Genomic DNA, 16,571 nt, shown 5'->3' with positions numbered 1-16,571 from the left:
CCAAGCAGAAGTCCAGGCGTAGAAATTGCAGTTTGTGGAAATGCTTCGTTTTATGTAACGCACAGCAGCATTTAACCTTAGTTAGACCGTGCGCACGATGCAACGGACCATGTTGCGCAATCCAAAACCCAACCCCAATCACTTGTTGTCAACGCAAGCTAAAACAGGCTAAAGTGACCGAGGTGAGGAAAGCACTACCAATTGCTACCGTATCGGATGGATACTGCTAGACGGCTGTGAAACGGACCAAGAAAAACCTTCTAGATGCGTTTTTTTGAGCGCGCATTCTTCTGGTAGATCACCTTCCGGCCTGCCGAGCGCCCTTTCCAACACAATGTTTATTGTAATTGCATCTGTGGTCAAGGCCACCCGTGCAAAGGTGGATGGAATTCCAACACTTCACAAGCACTATGATCCAGTTCTGTGCGGTGCTCATAACTTTTCAGTAAGTCACTTTTACAATGATGGGAAATTAAAAACCTTTCGATCGAGTGCATCGTAGCGTAGAGCGCGTAAATGAAGCTTTCAGTTTCGTTATGTTCTGACACCTTCTGTGAGGTATCCATCCACAGTACACCGCACAATCGCAAACAAATGGTGAATTGTTAATCACTATTAAACCATTCTCGTCCCGGTTTCTCACTTGCCGCATCGTTGAAGTCTTTCGTTCTGTTCCACCGATCATGAGCGTGGATAGCTTTTTCTCACACTCATATACACACACGCACACATCTGAACTCATCCACAACCTGGCACCGTGCACTTTTTCTTACCTGGTTTGTTTTGCTCTAGCACAAAGCACCAAACGTTGTCAATGTTGGGTTGACCGAATGTAACTGGAAGCTCACACTAAACTGTCGGCTAGAAACGGGTCGGGTTCTTATATATGTATAGCTGAACCCGCTGGTAAACAGTGGGCCGTTGCGGTGGCAAGCAGTCCTTCCTCTAGCCGTTGCTCTCGATCGTACTATCGGTATCGTAACGAGCAGCGCGACGCAAAGGAGAGGAGGCTACCGTCGACGACCGTCGGGGCTGTAGGCGGGAGCAAGAGCACTCGCGACTGCTGCCGATAGTGTTTGTAGCACCGATAGGAGAGCCCTCGATACGACGATGTTTATTCGTTGTGCACTGCATTCGCTAGCGATCGCTCCTGCGATCCTCCAAATGGAAGGGATGTGGTCCGCGTGCTGGCACGTGACTCTCGCGATCCCGACCGGTGCGCCACTGGCCGGACGCGTGAGACGAGGCCAGGCACATCGTCGGTGGGGTAGGTTTCGGTTCATGTTCGTGAACGCCGCGCAAACTTCCTTTTCCAGTCAAGGAACAATCGATAAAAATTTGTCTGTTACGATCTCGTGCTCCAGGTCGTGGAAAGGGTCACCTTTCCGGTATCGAATATTGTGTTGTTGTTAACCAACCCAACCTGAGATGTTGGGAGACGGCCGAAGTGAGCCTGTTCCCACCTCTAATAGTACGAAACCGGAAGCGTTTGTGAAGCCGCAGGTTGTTTACCGACAGCGGCACAATTTGAAGATCAAGGTTACGGTAGGTTCGCAAGAAAGTATAATCGAACGGAGCGATTGTCGATCGTCGACACCGTTTCGTTTTGGGGCCGTTCACAGGCTGGGCCACGATCGACGTGTTAAACGTGACTGTAATTATTATGTTGCCTTTGAATGCGAGCCACGGCAGATGGGTGTCACAGTAGGTCGGCAAACAGATGTTATTGTATTTGCGCATTTTGTATCGTGCAGTGTGCTGGGTGAGGGCGGTCAATTTATTGCTATCAATTAAAGCGCAGCGAGTCACACGATTGCAAGTTTTGCGTCATTTATCATTGCAAGGATGCAAGCGGCAACTACGTGGCAACGTGCAGATATCTATTCAACATTGACGGTAGTGTTAGGCAACGTTCGCCAACTCTATGCAGGGCACGTTTTGGTTAAACATTTTTGAGAATTCACGTATTAACATTAAAAACGGTTTGAAGGATCCCTAGAACACCTGAGAAAACTTAATTTTTTCTCGATTTTTTATTTAAAAATATACCGATTACCTAATGAAAATGATCAACCTACATTTCATATCAATATTTCATTTTATATTATCCCTGTTAATAGTCGTATATACTTTTCAAATAATTTATTTTCGCAGTGTTTAAACTTTTCTGCTCGTATTAGGAAGCAATTATCAGTTCTTCACATGACGCTGCTAAACTGCCGCCACCGATTGTGGGAAATATATCGAGATCATTGACCCAAACGGCAAAATTAAATCGTGCATCGTGTAAAACAAGAGCAAACGACTCAACTAAACCCAACCAATCCAGCAATCCAATCCAATCCCGCAACCGATCCAGCAACATCATCCAAGGGCAGCGTCTTTGCACAACGGCCAGCCAAACGCACTTGAGGCGTGCGGTCGAAGAACAGTATTTATGGCTGTACCGTACGGTTGCCGGCTTCCGTTCCGCTCTCTTAAACAAACTGTCACCCTTACAGGGCTTCGGAAGCCTTCGGGCAATTCCGTCGCATCGAGCCAGGGTCGGTCGACCAACTTGCCCGGTTCAGCATACAGCATCCACCGGACCAAGATCGTCAATGCGGCAGGAGAATTGAAAGTGAACTGCGATTTCCTCCCTTCATCTCGCCGACCCGACCGTTCCAAACACCGTAGCAGTCGTAGCCAACGCGCGCACTAAAGATCATTACCGAGGTCAGACGAATTGTGTTGAGTTCAGGTCGCAGCACTCGTGCTTCGATCGAGATCGCGAGCACGAGCACGTTCGCGTTGATTCGGTTACAACAACAAAAAAACAACCCCACGAAAACAGTGACCGATTGTGGGGAGGATTGTACGTTGCTCCCCTGCACATATCAAGTGGTGCAGGCTGGTAGCAGGTTACTTCCTTGTCGGTTCCTTTCACTTTTTTTTTAGTTGTTGCTTCTGATGTTTTACATGTCGATTACCCCAATGCTTAATTGTGGGGTGGGAGTTAACAATTCGAAGGAAATCCACACGAAGTGCCGTACGAATTTGCACGAAATTTACCGTTAAAAAGCAGTTATTACTCACCCCTTGTCACGTGCGTTGAAGTGCGTCGTCACTGGCATGTCACCATGCCACATTTGAGAAAAGTAACGTGACTGTTATTCAATGGTGGATATTGTAATATTTGAAATTACAATATAAGGTTGTATTTAAGTTGTGGAATTGAATAATGCAAATGTATTTTACTATTGCTAGCACCATAATCTGATTTGATTAATGTCTTGATAAGCGGTGTTGTTGTTTACTTAGCAGCGCCGTATTTGATACGAGACATTGTGCATATCATATCTCTATTAGGAAATGCGATAGCCTCGTTCTAGTTCTCTCAATGTTGAAACCTTGCATTGCTCTATATGATGTTCTTTTTCGTTACGATTCAACTAATTGATCATCTTTTAATATGTCGAATGAAATGAATCAGCACAGTTAATTTTATTCACAAAACAGTAGCATATCACTACTTCCTTATCATTTGTGTCGTTTTGGTGGAATCGTCGCCGTATATGTTACTATTAAATATGCACGCTTTGTAAAGCGTAATCTTTAAAATATTTCAATGTTTCAATCATACAACAAAGCTGCATCACTTCAACGATTTGCTTTCTAGTAGTGATTTTTAGGCATAAGTCGGCTGAGTCAAGTCAGTGATCGAAAATTTTCATTACTGAAATTTGTAGTGACACAGAAATAACAATTTTTTTTTTCATTTCAAAAAGTAATTATTAAATAAAACACTGGAATCGATATTTTGACCAATGGCACAGAAATAATGCCACCATGCAACAGTTCGTCATCACAACGGGAGGACCATCGGCCATGGCATGCAGTCGGTTTGCAAAATACACCGACAGTAATGTGCACAAAAATGATGCAGGAGAGTGTGTACTATTTACGGCTGTGTATTAAACTATGAGCAGCTAGGACATACGTTTTACCGAATAATTGTTTAATTAAAATCCTACAGAAGTATTTCAACATACTAACCTTGGATTTACAACGATTTATAATGCTTGAGAAAAAACAGAGCTAAAGCATTTATTTTAAAGCAATTCGTTTTAAAATATAATCAATTAAATTTATGCAACAGATTGAAACAATATCATTATTGATTATGCTATCTATTTATTTCTAGGTTGTTCGCGAAAAGACGTAACCCGGTGCCGTTCAATTATGTTTAGCTTCAAACAAATTGGCTACCAAACAAATCTGCTTAGCTGCCCGAAGGATTAAGAAATAAGCTGGTAAGTCATACACTTTATACGCACTAATAAGTTAAATTAATTGTAACATATTTAAATTAACGCATTCATTTTTTTTTGTAATTTAATGATTACTGTTCTTTTTGTGGAGTTAGAATTGTTTAACAAGAATCTGTTGGAGATGCCTGTGATGGTTTTTTTTATTTATGAAATACGGTGATTATTTAAAAAAAACATGAAATGAAGAATATTATTTTCGAAAAATTTGAAAAACAAATATGGTGAAATTTTCATTATCAGCAGAACGGCCAGGTTGTACATCTTGGATGTTAACATATAACAAAAAACATATTTCAATGTCTTAGTTATCATATCGCTTATTTATGGAAAGTACGTGCCATTCTTTAAAGTGCTGATCTTTTGCAACATATTGGCCACAAATAGATAATGGCTTGAAACTGGCTTTGATAATTAGTTCCGCAGACTATTGGATAATCTGGACAACAAAACCATGTTATCGAACCATCAAGAAAGAGTATCGCTCGAATTGAAGGTCAATGTCAGGAAGTTTTTGATGCCACACTGGCAAACATAACGCCAAGCTTTCACTTTCGGGCGGCTCAGTTGTGCTGGGAAACCTGTTGGAGCACATTTACTGGAGCAAGAAGCGCTAGCGCCAACACAAACCGGAAGAGGAATCGCGTTTCTTCGGGCGTCCTTGTTGCCTTTCACTTTGCACGGCTAGATGATCTGCCGCTTCTCGTGCATCTTCTATGTAGGCAGGACTGCACCGTACCCTCTGCTGCACTCCGAACAATCCGTTCAAACACTCGACACGTCAGCTCCACTATGGCCTTACCGCATGGAACTGCCCCAAAACGACCTTCGGAGGAAGAATCCCGAAAGGTTACTTGCTCCTCGTTGAGCTTAGAGTCATCCACAGCCGTATTTTCCCAGTGTGGGTTGTCTGGGGAAGCTTACGATGCACAGCAAGTCGCGTGACTTGGGCCGACACTGGGGCAGACGTTTGGTCGCGTTTCCTTGGTGGGAAGAGAAGACATTTTATATGGAGCATTGCGAAGTCAGCAGAAAAAGCAGCAAGTGATCGCATTTTATCGATTACAGGCAGTGTGGCGTGGCAAGTATCCCCATGATCCCATCCATACACATTGCCAAACTGGGATGGGTGAACTTTAAATCCCTCGCGCATCCTTGAAATGTGAAACAAAACCTGGCCCCATTGTATAGTTCGCTGGATTACATGCGGGGATGCATTGAGCGTAAGTTCCGGTGCAGGGGAAGGAGTTTCAAACATGAAACTTAGTTCAAGAAGTCGATAAAATTTGAGCAGCAGTTAAGTTAAGCCGTACATACTAATTGGTCTCGTTACGCATTTTATAAGTCACTACGCCTTTGGCATAACTGCAACCCCCGATGCCATTTATGACGTGTGCAATTCCGCTCGCCGAGGCGTCGACCATGTAATGAGCATGTGTACCACGTTAAGCGATGCAGACGCGCGTCTCTGGAAGGGCCACGCTTCCGAAAAGGTCTAGGACGCTGATTCCGCTTCCAGCTTGATTTCGTTATGTTTTGCTCCGGTTTATTTTAGCTTTTTTTATCCTTCATCCCGTTCAATGCATCCCGGAGTGGATCGCATTTAACAATCTAGTTTACCAATCGGTCACATCTTTGTTGCCGTCCGAACTGGTCCGTCTTGACATTTCGTCTGCATCTTCGGAAGTATTCGTTTGACCTGATTCTTTCGTTACGTTCGAAGCGTGAAATTGTTTGCGGCGTAATGCCGTAGAATGTTCTGGAGCAAATATTTGTAATCAGTACAAATTTTGAAACATTTTTTTTAGAGAAGAGAAGCAAGCGAAGAAGTACAATTTTTATTAGAATTCAATGACGAAGAATTTAATTTAAAAAATCGTACTCATTATTGGAAGAGCCTAAAAGTTTTATTGAAAGTATTATTATTAAATAAAATAATCAATTAGTTGTCTGAAAATAAGGTTGAATGTGGAAATTTATCTGAAAATCTATGTTTTATTATTTTATAAATAATAATGGCGATTAATTGAGTTCCGTTGTAGTGGACAACTCAAACAGATTTAAACACTTATGGGTTTTCTCATTCGATACTAACTGTATCAAATATTAATTGTGATATCTTCGATTGTACTGAAATAAAAAAAATAACAAAGCTGATTTATATTTTTTATAAAAATAAATATTTATTTAAAACATACTGAACAAGTATAACAAACGCGGCATATAGTTAGCAAAAGGCCGTCTGTTTCGTTACGTGCGTGAAATGGTATTTGCCTCTCGTGATTGCTGTATTAAACGAATTTCCCTAACCTACTGATCCCGATCGTTGGCGAACGCTGGGGGTTTGGCGGTGACGTAAACCGGGGGCTGTTGCGGCTGACGATCAACACCGCCGGCCGGGGTAACCTCGCTAACATCGCGCTTGTGCTCGTGGTCGTACGACGGAGGCGCAACGGTGGTCGCGTACGACTGTTCCCGCACCTCAACCTCCTGTTCCGTTTCGACCGGGCGCGACACGACAATGCGCCGGATGTTGACGGTGCGCGACGTTTCCTTCGCGTCGCGTGGCGCTGGTGTAGCCGACAGCACACGGCTACGCACATACGCATCGATCAGCGTACCGGACGTGTCTCCCTTCGGTCCATAGCCCACCTCCGCGATCGAGTCCCGCTCGGACAGCAGCTTAATGAATTGTTCCTGATTGGCGTGGATCTGCTCCTGCGTCAGCCCCTGTCCGACAACGACCGATTGCGAGGTAATGCCGGAGGTCGCACTGCGTGCCGTATATTCCGTCTGCTCGGATGTGCGCAGCGCGGTAGCAGCGTCCGTTTCACTGAACCGAGCCGATACGACGGTGCGTGGCGTGGTAGAGGAGATAATCGTTACCGAGCGCTGAGGTGTGCTGGTTGACGCTGTGCTGGAGGAGCCGATCGTCGTGGGGACTGGGGTGGTGGTGGGGCTTGGCGGGAAAGTTGTCGTGGGGAACGATCCGCGGAAGGATGGCCCAAAGTCAAATGCACCCGACGCGGTGGAGGGATCGAACGCCACGATGTCACTGGCCGGGGTAGTGCGTGTGGCATAACTTACCTCGATCGAAGAAGTCCCGCCAAGTCGTGACTCCGTCTGCTCGGCCCCACGGTACTTGTCGTGATGGTAGACGAGCGGGGTGCTGGCCGCCGTTGTGGCGGCGATCATCGTAACATCTGCGTAGTCCGTTTCCGTAGACGAGTAGTCCGAGGAGTTGTTCGCACCGCTGCGCGCATCGACTACGATCGAATCATCGTACTCGTCCTCCACCTCGTCATCAGCTGGGTAGGTTCCCGGTGTCACACTAGTCGGCGGTTTGGGAGTCGTCGTAGCTACGGGTGGTTGGGCTGGTGTGGTGGGCGCAGGTGTCTGAGCAGTGGGCGGTAAATATTCGGGAGCTTTTCCGTCGCGATCACAATCCCCTCCAACGGAGGGCGTCACAGGGTAGAGTGGAGTGGAGGAGGGTATGTGGAACACCGTACCAGGATGTGCGGTGCTTGGATGCGTGGCCACCAGCGCAGGCGAGTGCTGATCAACGTATGCGACGTGGTGCAACAGATGTCCAGCATTGGCCGGATGGTACACGAAGGGATGGGGCGCTAGATGGGTGGCGTAGGGATTAACAAAGGCCGTCTGCTGATGGCCATGGTAGATGGCATGGCCCTGCGTGTAGAATGGTCGCTCGGTCGGGGTGTTGGCGTGCTCCGTTTCGATAAACTCAGCGTCGGACGCTTTGCTGGTGGACGCAGCCAGCTTCTTGGACTGTGTCGCTACTTCGATCCGATCGTAGCCACCCTTTAGCGGGGGTCGTTCCGTGTACACGGTGGTGGTTTGTGTCACAACCTGCGGTCTGGCGACGGTACGCGTGCCGTACCCTTCGTCCGAAATGTGCACTTCCGGTGCCGGCGCTGGTGGGCTGTACACCGGTCGCTTCTCCACGAACGTGGTGGTCGTTTTGGTCGTCTTTGTCTGCGTTTCCGTCTGCGAGATTGGCTGCTCCAGCTCCACCAGTGCGGAGCCAACCGGTCGAATAATGACACGTTCCTCGATATCGTAGAACTGGTTCTGAATAGCAGGACGACGCACCTTGAACTTGCGCGAACGCACCACCGGGATGTGCTTCTCCTGGGGCGGAATGTAGGTCGGACCGGTGGTGACTGTTTTGGTGTACGTTGGTGTTACCGGAACTGCGACCGGCACGTGAACGGGAACGTGCACTGGGACGGGTGTCGGTACGGGTACGGCCACCGGAACATGGTGATGCGGAACAGGTGTCACCGGTACGGGAATGGGCGCCGAAGTGTGATGGTACTGGGTAGTTGATACCGAAACCGGCACCGATTGGACGGTGTGCGTCGTTGGCACGCTGCCACCACCCTGCACGCCGTACACAAACGATTTCGGTTCGTAGACACGCACCGTGGGACTTCCGTACGTGGTGTGATACTGGACCGCCGGAGTGTAACTGGCCTTTCCGAACACGGGCTGCGGTTGTAGGTTGTACGAGTAGTAGGTGGGCGCCGGCGCTGCCGTTACCGACACTGGTCCCGACCGTGCCTCAACGAGTGTGGCCTGTGTGCCAGCGGTGTACCGTACCGGACCAGCCAACAATCCGACGTGCTGCTGCGGGTTCACATACGTCACACCGGCCGGACTATGCAGCGGAACTGTCACGTATCCCGCGGCACTTAGCCTCAGCAGCGCCAGAAATGGCACGAGCACCTGTAAGAGCATTCTGGGAAGAAATTGGGCAGTGGTAAATAATATCGGTCTGACGAAATCGAAAGTGCGTCCAGTGTGGACGGAAATACTCGATTATGTAAAGTGCGTCGGTGTCACGATCGGCGCGATCGAACAATAGTTGATGCGCAACCGCTTGGTGTGGCACGACTCACGAACGCACGTTTGGAATTGACAAAAGTAGCAATCCTCAGAATGGAATTTATAAAACCTTCAGAAGTGGAGGGGAACTATTTTGGGGTGGGCGTGAGCTTCCTTATGTCTGTTGAATTAACGAAACCTCTCAAGAAAAAAAATACCAGGAGTACACCAGGAGACACAAAACAAATCAACAACTAAACCAATCAAAGTTCAAGAATCTAAATATAAATGCAGCCTGAAACCAGTTACCAGAAGGGATTACAGCTAGTCCCATTAAATTAGATTTTTTGTTTTGCCATATATATTTTATCCACGCTGCGTACTATCTGAGCCAAATGCAGATGACATTTAAATTGGGCAGTCCCCGGTACTGTTTGATCGTTAGCTTTTTTGGGGAACGGGACAGTGGCATTTAAGGAAGATTAACAATCTCCCAAATGGTGTCTGAACTGGTTTTCCAAGACAAGGGAAACTATTACAAACTTCTGGCCACGGTTAACCGTGATCTTTACACCGCGTTGCTATTTGGTTCTAGCTGGGTTTCGATGCAGGTGACACATCCAAATAGTGCTTCGTGATTAAGGATTAACATTTTATCTTCAGCTTTGCGCACAGTTTGTGGTTTGATTTGTCTACGTCTAAATTTTTTAAAATGTTAATAATTTCCACAACTTTTTTCATATTCTACATTTACTTGTTGAACGGATTAAAACCAAATTCTAAAAGAACATAAAAATTCAATGTTTGGGTAATTATTGGAACTTCATAAAATTAAAATCGCTTTGTCACTTGTTATGAAAACTACACTTTGCTTGACATTGTGCTTTAATAATCATTAACTTTCTTAAAGTTTTTATAACAAAACATCACCATATTAACGAACAACGATTGCTTATACTCAAACGCACTTCAGCACTGTCTGCCCCGTATATTCCTTTTAGATTTAAACTTACATCAAGATATAACAGCAAACCTTGCACTGCTGAACAACGTACAAATTGCTAGAGTCCAAATACCAATCCGACCAACCGACCAAGTGTCTTACTTCACGCGCAGTACCGAACCGAACTGAGTAACTCGATCGAGTGATCTGCTTTTTATAGACTTCCTTCCTTTTTCCGAGAGCTTTCGCGCGACCATCGATCCTTACGGAGGCTTTGGGTCGCAGGCGGATGGCAAGGGAAGACGCTCAACAGTGGCTGCCCTCAGACCGGACTTGTAAGGAGGCGCAACACGGTGCAACTTGTCGCCCGTTGCGACAGTGTTTGGTGTATGCGTGAGGGATGTTTTTTCCACGCTTTGCATCACCATTGTGTACTTGGACTTGCACTTGGACGTTAACGCATCGGGTGGTCATCAACAGGTCTCGTATCCCACCCGTGAGATGCCTCCCCCCACCTTGTGACGGGATAGTGTCATATTCCGCGCATTCCGAAAGGAATCACAACGGGAAGAGGTTTGTGGTCGACTTTTCGCCACAGCTGTGACGATAGATACCAACAACCGTTTAGGGATATTTCAAGGCCGTGCACTTGAGTACAGTGCTCCAGTGCACCAATTAAGTGGCTGGTTTTACCAAACGCCTTGCTATTATCGCATCCGTGCTTCTTGTCCGGAAGCTGAAACCCGGCCTGACAGGTTGTATTTCGAATGGATTTTTTAGCCATGATATTATAACCAGGCTATAAATATAGATTTATTAGATGCATTCGAGTATTATTATTTTTATTATTGTGTATTGCTATTGTTTGCTGAAACGGCTTGACAATATGAACCTGTTGTATTTGTCATATTTTATAATGATCGTTTGGAACTGTCTGAATAATAATTGTTTATGTTCTAATGGATTTTCACACAAATAGCTAAAAATATTCTAAATGATACTAAACTACAATTTGTTTATTTAAGCACTATTTATCTCACATCTTAACTGTTTATAAATAATTCAATTATGTAATCGGCTAGATCGTGAACAAAAGTTGCTTTTCATTCAATAATTCAATTGTTTTGAATTTTCAAAGTATACTATTTAATTTATTTTAATTATTAAAATCCTCTATGTATATCAACAAAGCCATCGTTGATTATTCATACAAATATTTATCTTAACTCCGTTCAAATATAAACTATGCGATGAATGAATATTATATGAATATATCGCATAATGCAGCATATTTATTATGAACCCTTAACTAATCCGACATTATATTATATTATACATTATATTAATTGATATTTATCAATTTAAATATTAATTATGATGAAAATAAAACGGCCACTGACTTGTATGATGCAATTAAACATTTGGGAATTTCGATAGAACCAAACAAATTAGATACATTGAACCTGTTTTGCATCAAAGTTGATGATATTTGTTAATCTTTCTACTAGTTTATAACCACAAGCAATAACTAAGGCATAACCTTGATATTTATTTATTACGTTGGTATGTTTGTTTCTTATTTAATTTATATTATGACGGCAATGCCGTATTTTCCGTATGTTTGTTTCTATTAAATGTTTTTTTTTTGTTTCTGGCAATTGTATTTGAGTAGTTAAATCAAATAGTTTATGTTTGTTTACATTTGTAAGAATTACTCTGTAAATTTAATGTAATTTGTTACAAAATCATATTTATCATAAATGACATACTTTCGGTATATGCTGTTGTGATTATTTTATTTATTTCTCCAGTATGACTACCTTTTCTGTTTTGTTATTATTGGTTTAACACAACTTTAAATTTAACACACTTTAGTTATATTTATCAGCTTTTCGGTGATATTTCTTGAATGACTTTAAAAATAATATGCAATAGTGCGGTGATGCCTTTAACAACAAATTCTAAAAACAAACAAGTTGCAGCCAGGCGTGATGTTTTCTCGACTTTATTGCTAGAATCAGTGGCGGCACAGTTTATCGCAACAGATTCTCGACCATGTCCTCGAGCGTGTAAGGATGAATTCCAGCGTTCAACCTTTCCACCGCTACGCCATGACGATCGGTAAGAAAGATGGTAAAGTTGCTGTTTATGAATCCGCCACAGTTGCCCGGCTTTTTCGCCTTCAGATACTTGTACAGTCCGGGGGCTTTCGAGCCATTCACCTGTTGAGCCCAAAAACAAAGCAGCGTTACTGGTACGGATTAAGCAGTTAGTTTGATGGTGGTATCGCCGGCGTACGTTTGCATAAGGAAAGTGATTAAATTCTTCGCTGATTCTAGCGGCGGTGCTAATGTCCGATTTGGTCCCATGACCAATTTTATCAATTTATTATGTATTTAATACATGCACCATTGCCTAGCAGGGTTGTATGGGGCAAACAAGCGTGCAGGCACAGCATTTAGTGGGAGCAGGTATGAAACAAAAACACGCTAACATACATAGTCCAAATAAATACGCCCCGGGTCCAGTGGATGGTGTGCCGAACTTGATAGATAACAGTGAGAAAAAACCCCTCTCGAAGGTCAGCAATTAATCATCTGGCACTTGCGCGATGGGCATGGCGACACCGGTGCCCTTAAATGATGCTATGTGACCCAGATCAATTAAGATGAAAAGCGCGTGCGACGATAATCGTTGACGTTCGATCGCCGCAAGCATGAGGATAATATGGCAAAAAGTACGCCCCGAACGATGCGTGAAACGAGCGCTGTGAGAAAATCTCTCCACTCCAAGAACGCCCCACGTGTACCGACTGAACATCGATTCAGTTAGCTCTTCCTTATTTGATACGCGTCCACTATCCTCTCGGATGAGGCCAAGTACGGATGTATGCGATGGTGCGGATAGTTCTGTCGCTCGGTTCTTACCTCAATCTCGGTGAAAATCTCACCAATCATGCCGCCGCTGTTGCTCTCGAACCGCTGCACGATTTCGTCCGGCGTTTCTTTGGAGCCGAATTGGAAGCATGGGAAGAAGAGGACGTTCAAATCTGTCCAATGATAGTGTTGCATAATACACCGTGCACGTTTTTGGGTGGAAATAAAAACGAACAAAAAAAGTAGTTTGATATAAAGCTATAAGCGAAGCACCGCCCTAGGAAGGTGCTGACATTGGCCTGGAAGACCCTATGCCAGCAACGGTCGGGGCTGGGTGAACTAAATGTGTTCAACAGTACCTTTTCGAGTCTCGGTGTGATACTTTCGGACCAGTGGCGTGAGAAGACCCAACACCTTCTCAAAGGCAGCATCCTTGGTGGAGAAGTTCACGATCAGGCACACTGATCCCTGGTAGCGGTCGAGCGAAACCTCGTTGCCGTTCAGATCGGTGGCGGTAAATTCATAAATTGATTTTGCTTTTGCCGTTGCTGATTGCATGATGGTTTGTTCTGCAATTGAAGTATAATTTGAAGCTACTCAACCGGGCTAGAACTGTTTTTAAACATTACAAATTAAACACAACACTAGAGTGGCGCAACGTTGAATGTTTTGACAAGCGCGTGCAGACCTCGTGAATGATAGAATTACATTAGAGCCGTGGCTAGTACGTCAGGTAACAACTGTAAACCACTGTATCAGCAACGAACCGGTTAAGAGGTCATAGGTTAGCACCATGACACGCGGAAACAATGTCTGTGAGTTGATCGAAAATAGCACCACTGATTCTAACTTCCCGCACAAAACCAAGCACTAGAAAAAAGTTTGCCAAAAATTTGCTATTCAAAATCTTACCTATGCTAATCTTTAATTTAAATCGTTTAAGTTTACTACTTCAATGAACTCATCCAACCGTTTGAAGGGCCCGTGTCGTACTGGAAATGGATTGGGCCGCATTGGTGGATTAAATAGAAACCACCAAACCTGGGGGATGTTTCACGGTGTCTTCCTATACAACCTTATAAACTTATCGGGGTTTAGAGCAATGAATAATGTAAATCGGCCAGTTTAACGTCATGATGATCGTGCCATACATTTGGCTATGTTCGTTGTGGTTTCTTTCCTGTGACCGTTGCGTTCTGCGTCAACACAAAACCAACACACGAAGAAGACAAACGCTACGACATACGGAACCACACAACAAATAAACAAATGTTTTATTTCTTAAATTACTGTTAGACAACACAGGCGCGCATGTTAGAGGAAAGAAGAGCATAACACAACGCGCAAACACGTGTGTAGCGAGTGTGGGGCATGCGAACAAAAAAAAAACAAATGCAAATGTTCGAAGCGTGTGATGGTGTGACGGCTGTTTCACCGATTGGTTTTGGCCATACTGGGTAACGTGCGTTTATGCTTCCAGCAGCTTGTCGATATCCTTAACGATACCCTTCGGTGACGTGGTCGGTGCATAGCGATCCACCGGCTGACCGTCCTTGTTGACCAGAAACTTGGAGAAATTCCATTTAATTGAATCGCCCAAAATACCACCCTGCTTGTGCTTTAGATACTTGTACAAGGGTTCCGCATCGTCTCCATTGACTTTGATCTGAAAAGACAAAGAGGAGGGTACAGCATGTACTGTGGTTGTATTTTCTAGCATATGAAAGATATACCATAGCTTCAACGATCCTTAATAGATAGAAATTAGTGTGTATGAGCCAATTGTCATATCCGTACTAAGGAAATAATTTATTCATTCCCAGCCTAGCTTAATCGTCCCATAACCAAATCCAGCTCGATAGTTCTAACGGTAATAAAAGCGATTTTATTGATTTTTAATTCTATTTATAGTTCATAAACAGGCATATTCTGATTACGTGCAGTTGATTGCATCCCCTGCTAGCTTCTATTGTCAACCCCCCCCATGACTAGTACCTCTCCCAGCCAAATTCCCTATTATTATTCCAGGTTTTCGATTCTTCAGGCCTAGCCGAGCAGTTTTTCAATGTCCTTAACAATGCTACTGGGCGACGTAGTTGGTGCATATCGATCCACCGGTTGACCATCCTTGTTGACCAAAAATTTAGCAAAGTTCCACTTGATCGAATCACCCAAAGTGCCACCCTGTTTGTGCTTCAGATACTTGTAGAGCGGATGTGCGCCGTCACCGTTTACATCGATCTAGTGGAATAAAATGCATATATGCAGGAAGATTTACCATGGATCAGCGCTGTGTTAAATTTTGGATAGGAAACTATTTCAATTTCCTACTGCTAGTAGTGAACAAGCGTTAACTACGATTAATCACGCTGGCATGCATTGTTTAGAAGTGTATAATACATTATAGTTATTAAAAATGCACAATATAGCCTAGTGTTATGCTACTTGTTTGTGGAAGAATTAATTGCATACGCACACACTGAAATGTAATTACTCAGTAATGTAACGCCGTAACCTTCCGTTCTGTCGATACTGATTTTATCAATCGCATATCAAGAACACTAGCGAACAGTAACGAACGTAATGTTTACCAACATGCACTCAAAATTAACATACCTTAGCGAAAACGTCTCCAACTTCTGCCTTGGCCGAACGCAAATGGCACACCATTTCCTCACCATCACCTTCCGGCATTTGTCCACCGAACTGATTGCATGGGAAGGACAGAATTTTGAAGTCTGAAAGCAAATTATCGCACATTACAAACATTGCGTCATAATTTTGCACCATTCGGGAACGTTCTGTACGTTCTCCCGTCGCGCGCTTACCCTTGTCCGCGTACTTTTGCGATAGCTCCGTCAGCTCGGCATAATTGCCCTTCGTTAGGCCACACTGCGAGGCAATGTTGACGACTAGCAGCACCTTGCCGCGATACTTTTCCAGACTAACATCGGCACCTTGCGAGTCCTTTACCGTGAAATCATACACCGATTTAGCGTTCTTGTAGTCTTCCATCGTGCCTTCGTGGTGCGTTGCCGTTGACTGACTGTAGAACCGATTTATTCCGTACTATAAATGAATGAGCCAAGAGATAGGTAACTGTTTAGCAATCGGCCCATCAGCGGTGATATGCTCTTATCTGTAAATATTGAATGATGAGAAAACGTGTACAATTGGTCAAGCTTCTCACGCGCGCTGGATACACCACAGTCAACGATCGTGCCACAAACAAATCGTATCGCATGGTGACTTGCAGTAATCGCATGTCCCGAGCGAAGGCATGAAAATGAGTCAAGCGTATCTCCCGACCGACCAGCACACCCCATATCCCCTTCTTTCCTTTTCTCGCATCGAGATCCACACCACACAGAAACCCAAGACCGGAAAACTATAGTGCAAAGTCCAAATACTTACTGCTATTAATACACCTGCTACGAACAGAAGGACACTTTTCGTCGAAATCATTCGTAACAACGATAGCAGGCTGATAAGGATTACTTACTTGATTTGGAAACGCACAATACTGAGACCGACCGAGAATGTTTCGTCCGAATGCTGCTATCGTACGGAAAGTTGTGAAATGCGACATTAAAACAA

The 16,571-nt window shown here is 44.4% G+C and overlaps 3 protein-coding genes across 8 annotated transcripts; all 3 read right to left on the bottom strand.

Moving 5' to 3' along the window:
- Positions 1–6,617: 6,617 nt before the first annotated feature.
- On the bottom strand, positions 6,618–9,068 carry LOC128298667 (uncharacterized). The gene has a single exon (XM_053034436.1). The coding sequence runs from the start codon at positions 9,066–9,068 to the stop codon at positions 6,618–6,620; it is 2,451 nt and encodes an 816-aa protein (XP_052890396.1).
- A 2,989-nt stretch (positions 9,069–12,057) lies between these two features.
- LOC128298341 (glutathione peroxidase-like) lies at positions 12,058–13,944 on the bottom strand. Its single transcript, XM_053034090.1, has 4 exons — positions 13,887–13,944; positions 13,334–13,543; positions 13,026–13,147; positions 12,058–12,320 (listed from the first exon to the last, which is right to left on the bottom strand). The coding sequence occupies exons 2-4, from the start codon at positions 13,530–13,532 to the stop codon at positions 12,132–12,134; spliced, it is 510 nt and encodes a 169-aa protein (XP_052890050.1). The 5' UTR covers positions 13,533–13,543; positions 13,887–13,944; the 3' UTR covers positions 12,058–12,131.
- A 403-nt stretch (positions 13,945–14,347) lies between these two features.
- LOC128299657 (uncharacterized) lies at positions 14,348–16,563 on the bottom strand. 6 transcript variants are annotated; one of them, XM_053035678.1, is made up of 5 exons: positions 16,477–16,530; positions 16,389–16,402; positions 15,803–16,043; positions 15,591–15,712; positions 14,348–14,640 (listed from the first exon to the last, which is right to left on the bottom strand). In XM_053035678.1, the coding sequence occupies exons 3-5, from the start codon at positions 15,987–15,989 to the stop codon at positions 14,443–14,445; spliced, it is 507 nt and encodes a 168-aa protein (XP_052891638.1). In that variant the 5' UTR covers positions 15,990–16,043; positions 16,389–16,402; positions 16,477–16,530; the 3' UTR covers positions 14,348–14,442. The 6 variants fall into 6 exon arrangements, 5 of the variants coding, with proteins under 5 accessions (XP_052891638.1, XP_052891634.1, XP_052891637.1 ...); XR_008287304.1 differs by adding an exon at positions 14,970–15,215 and having other exon boundaries at positions 14,505–14,640; positions 16,389–16,520; XM_053035674.1 differs by lacking the exon at positions 16,389–16,402 and having other exon boundaries at positions 16,477–16,563.
- Between the last annotated feature and the right edge of the window lie 8 nt (positions 16,564–16,571).

Source organism: Anopheles moucheti, chromosome 2 (genome assembly GCF_943734755.1).
Source record: "Anopheles moucheti chromosome 2, idAnoMoucSN_F20_07, whole genome shotgun sequence".
Lineage (NCBI taxonomy): Eukaryota > Metazoa > Arthropoda > Insecta > Diptera > Culicidae > Anopheles > Anopheles moucheti.
The sequence above is the reverse complement of the archived record's forward strand: the minus strand, read 5'-3'. Positions and strand labels throughout refer to the sequence as shown.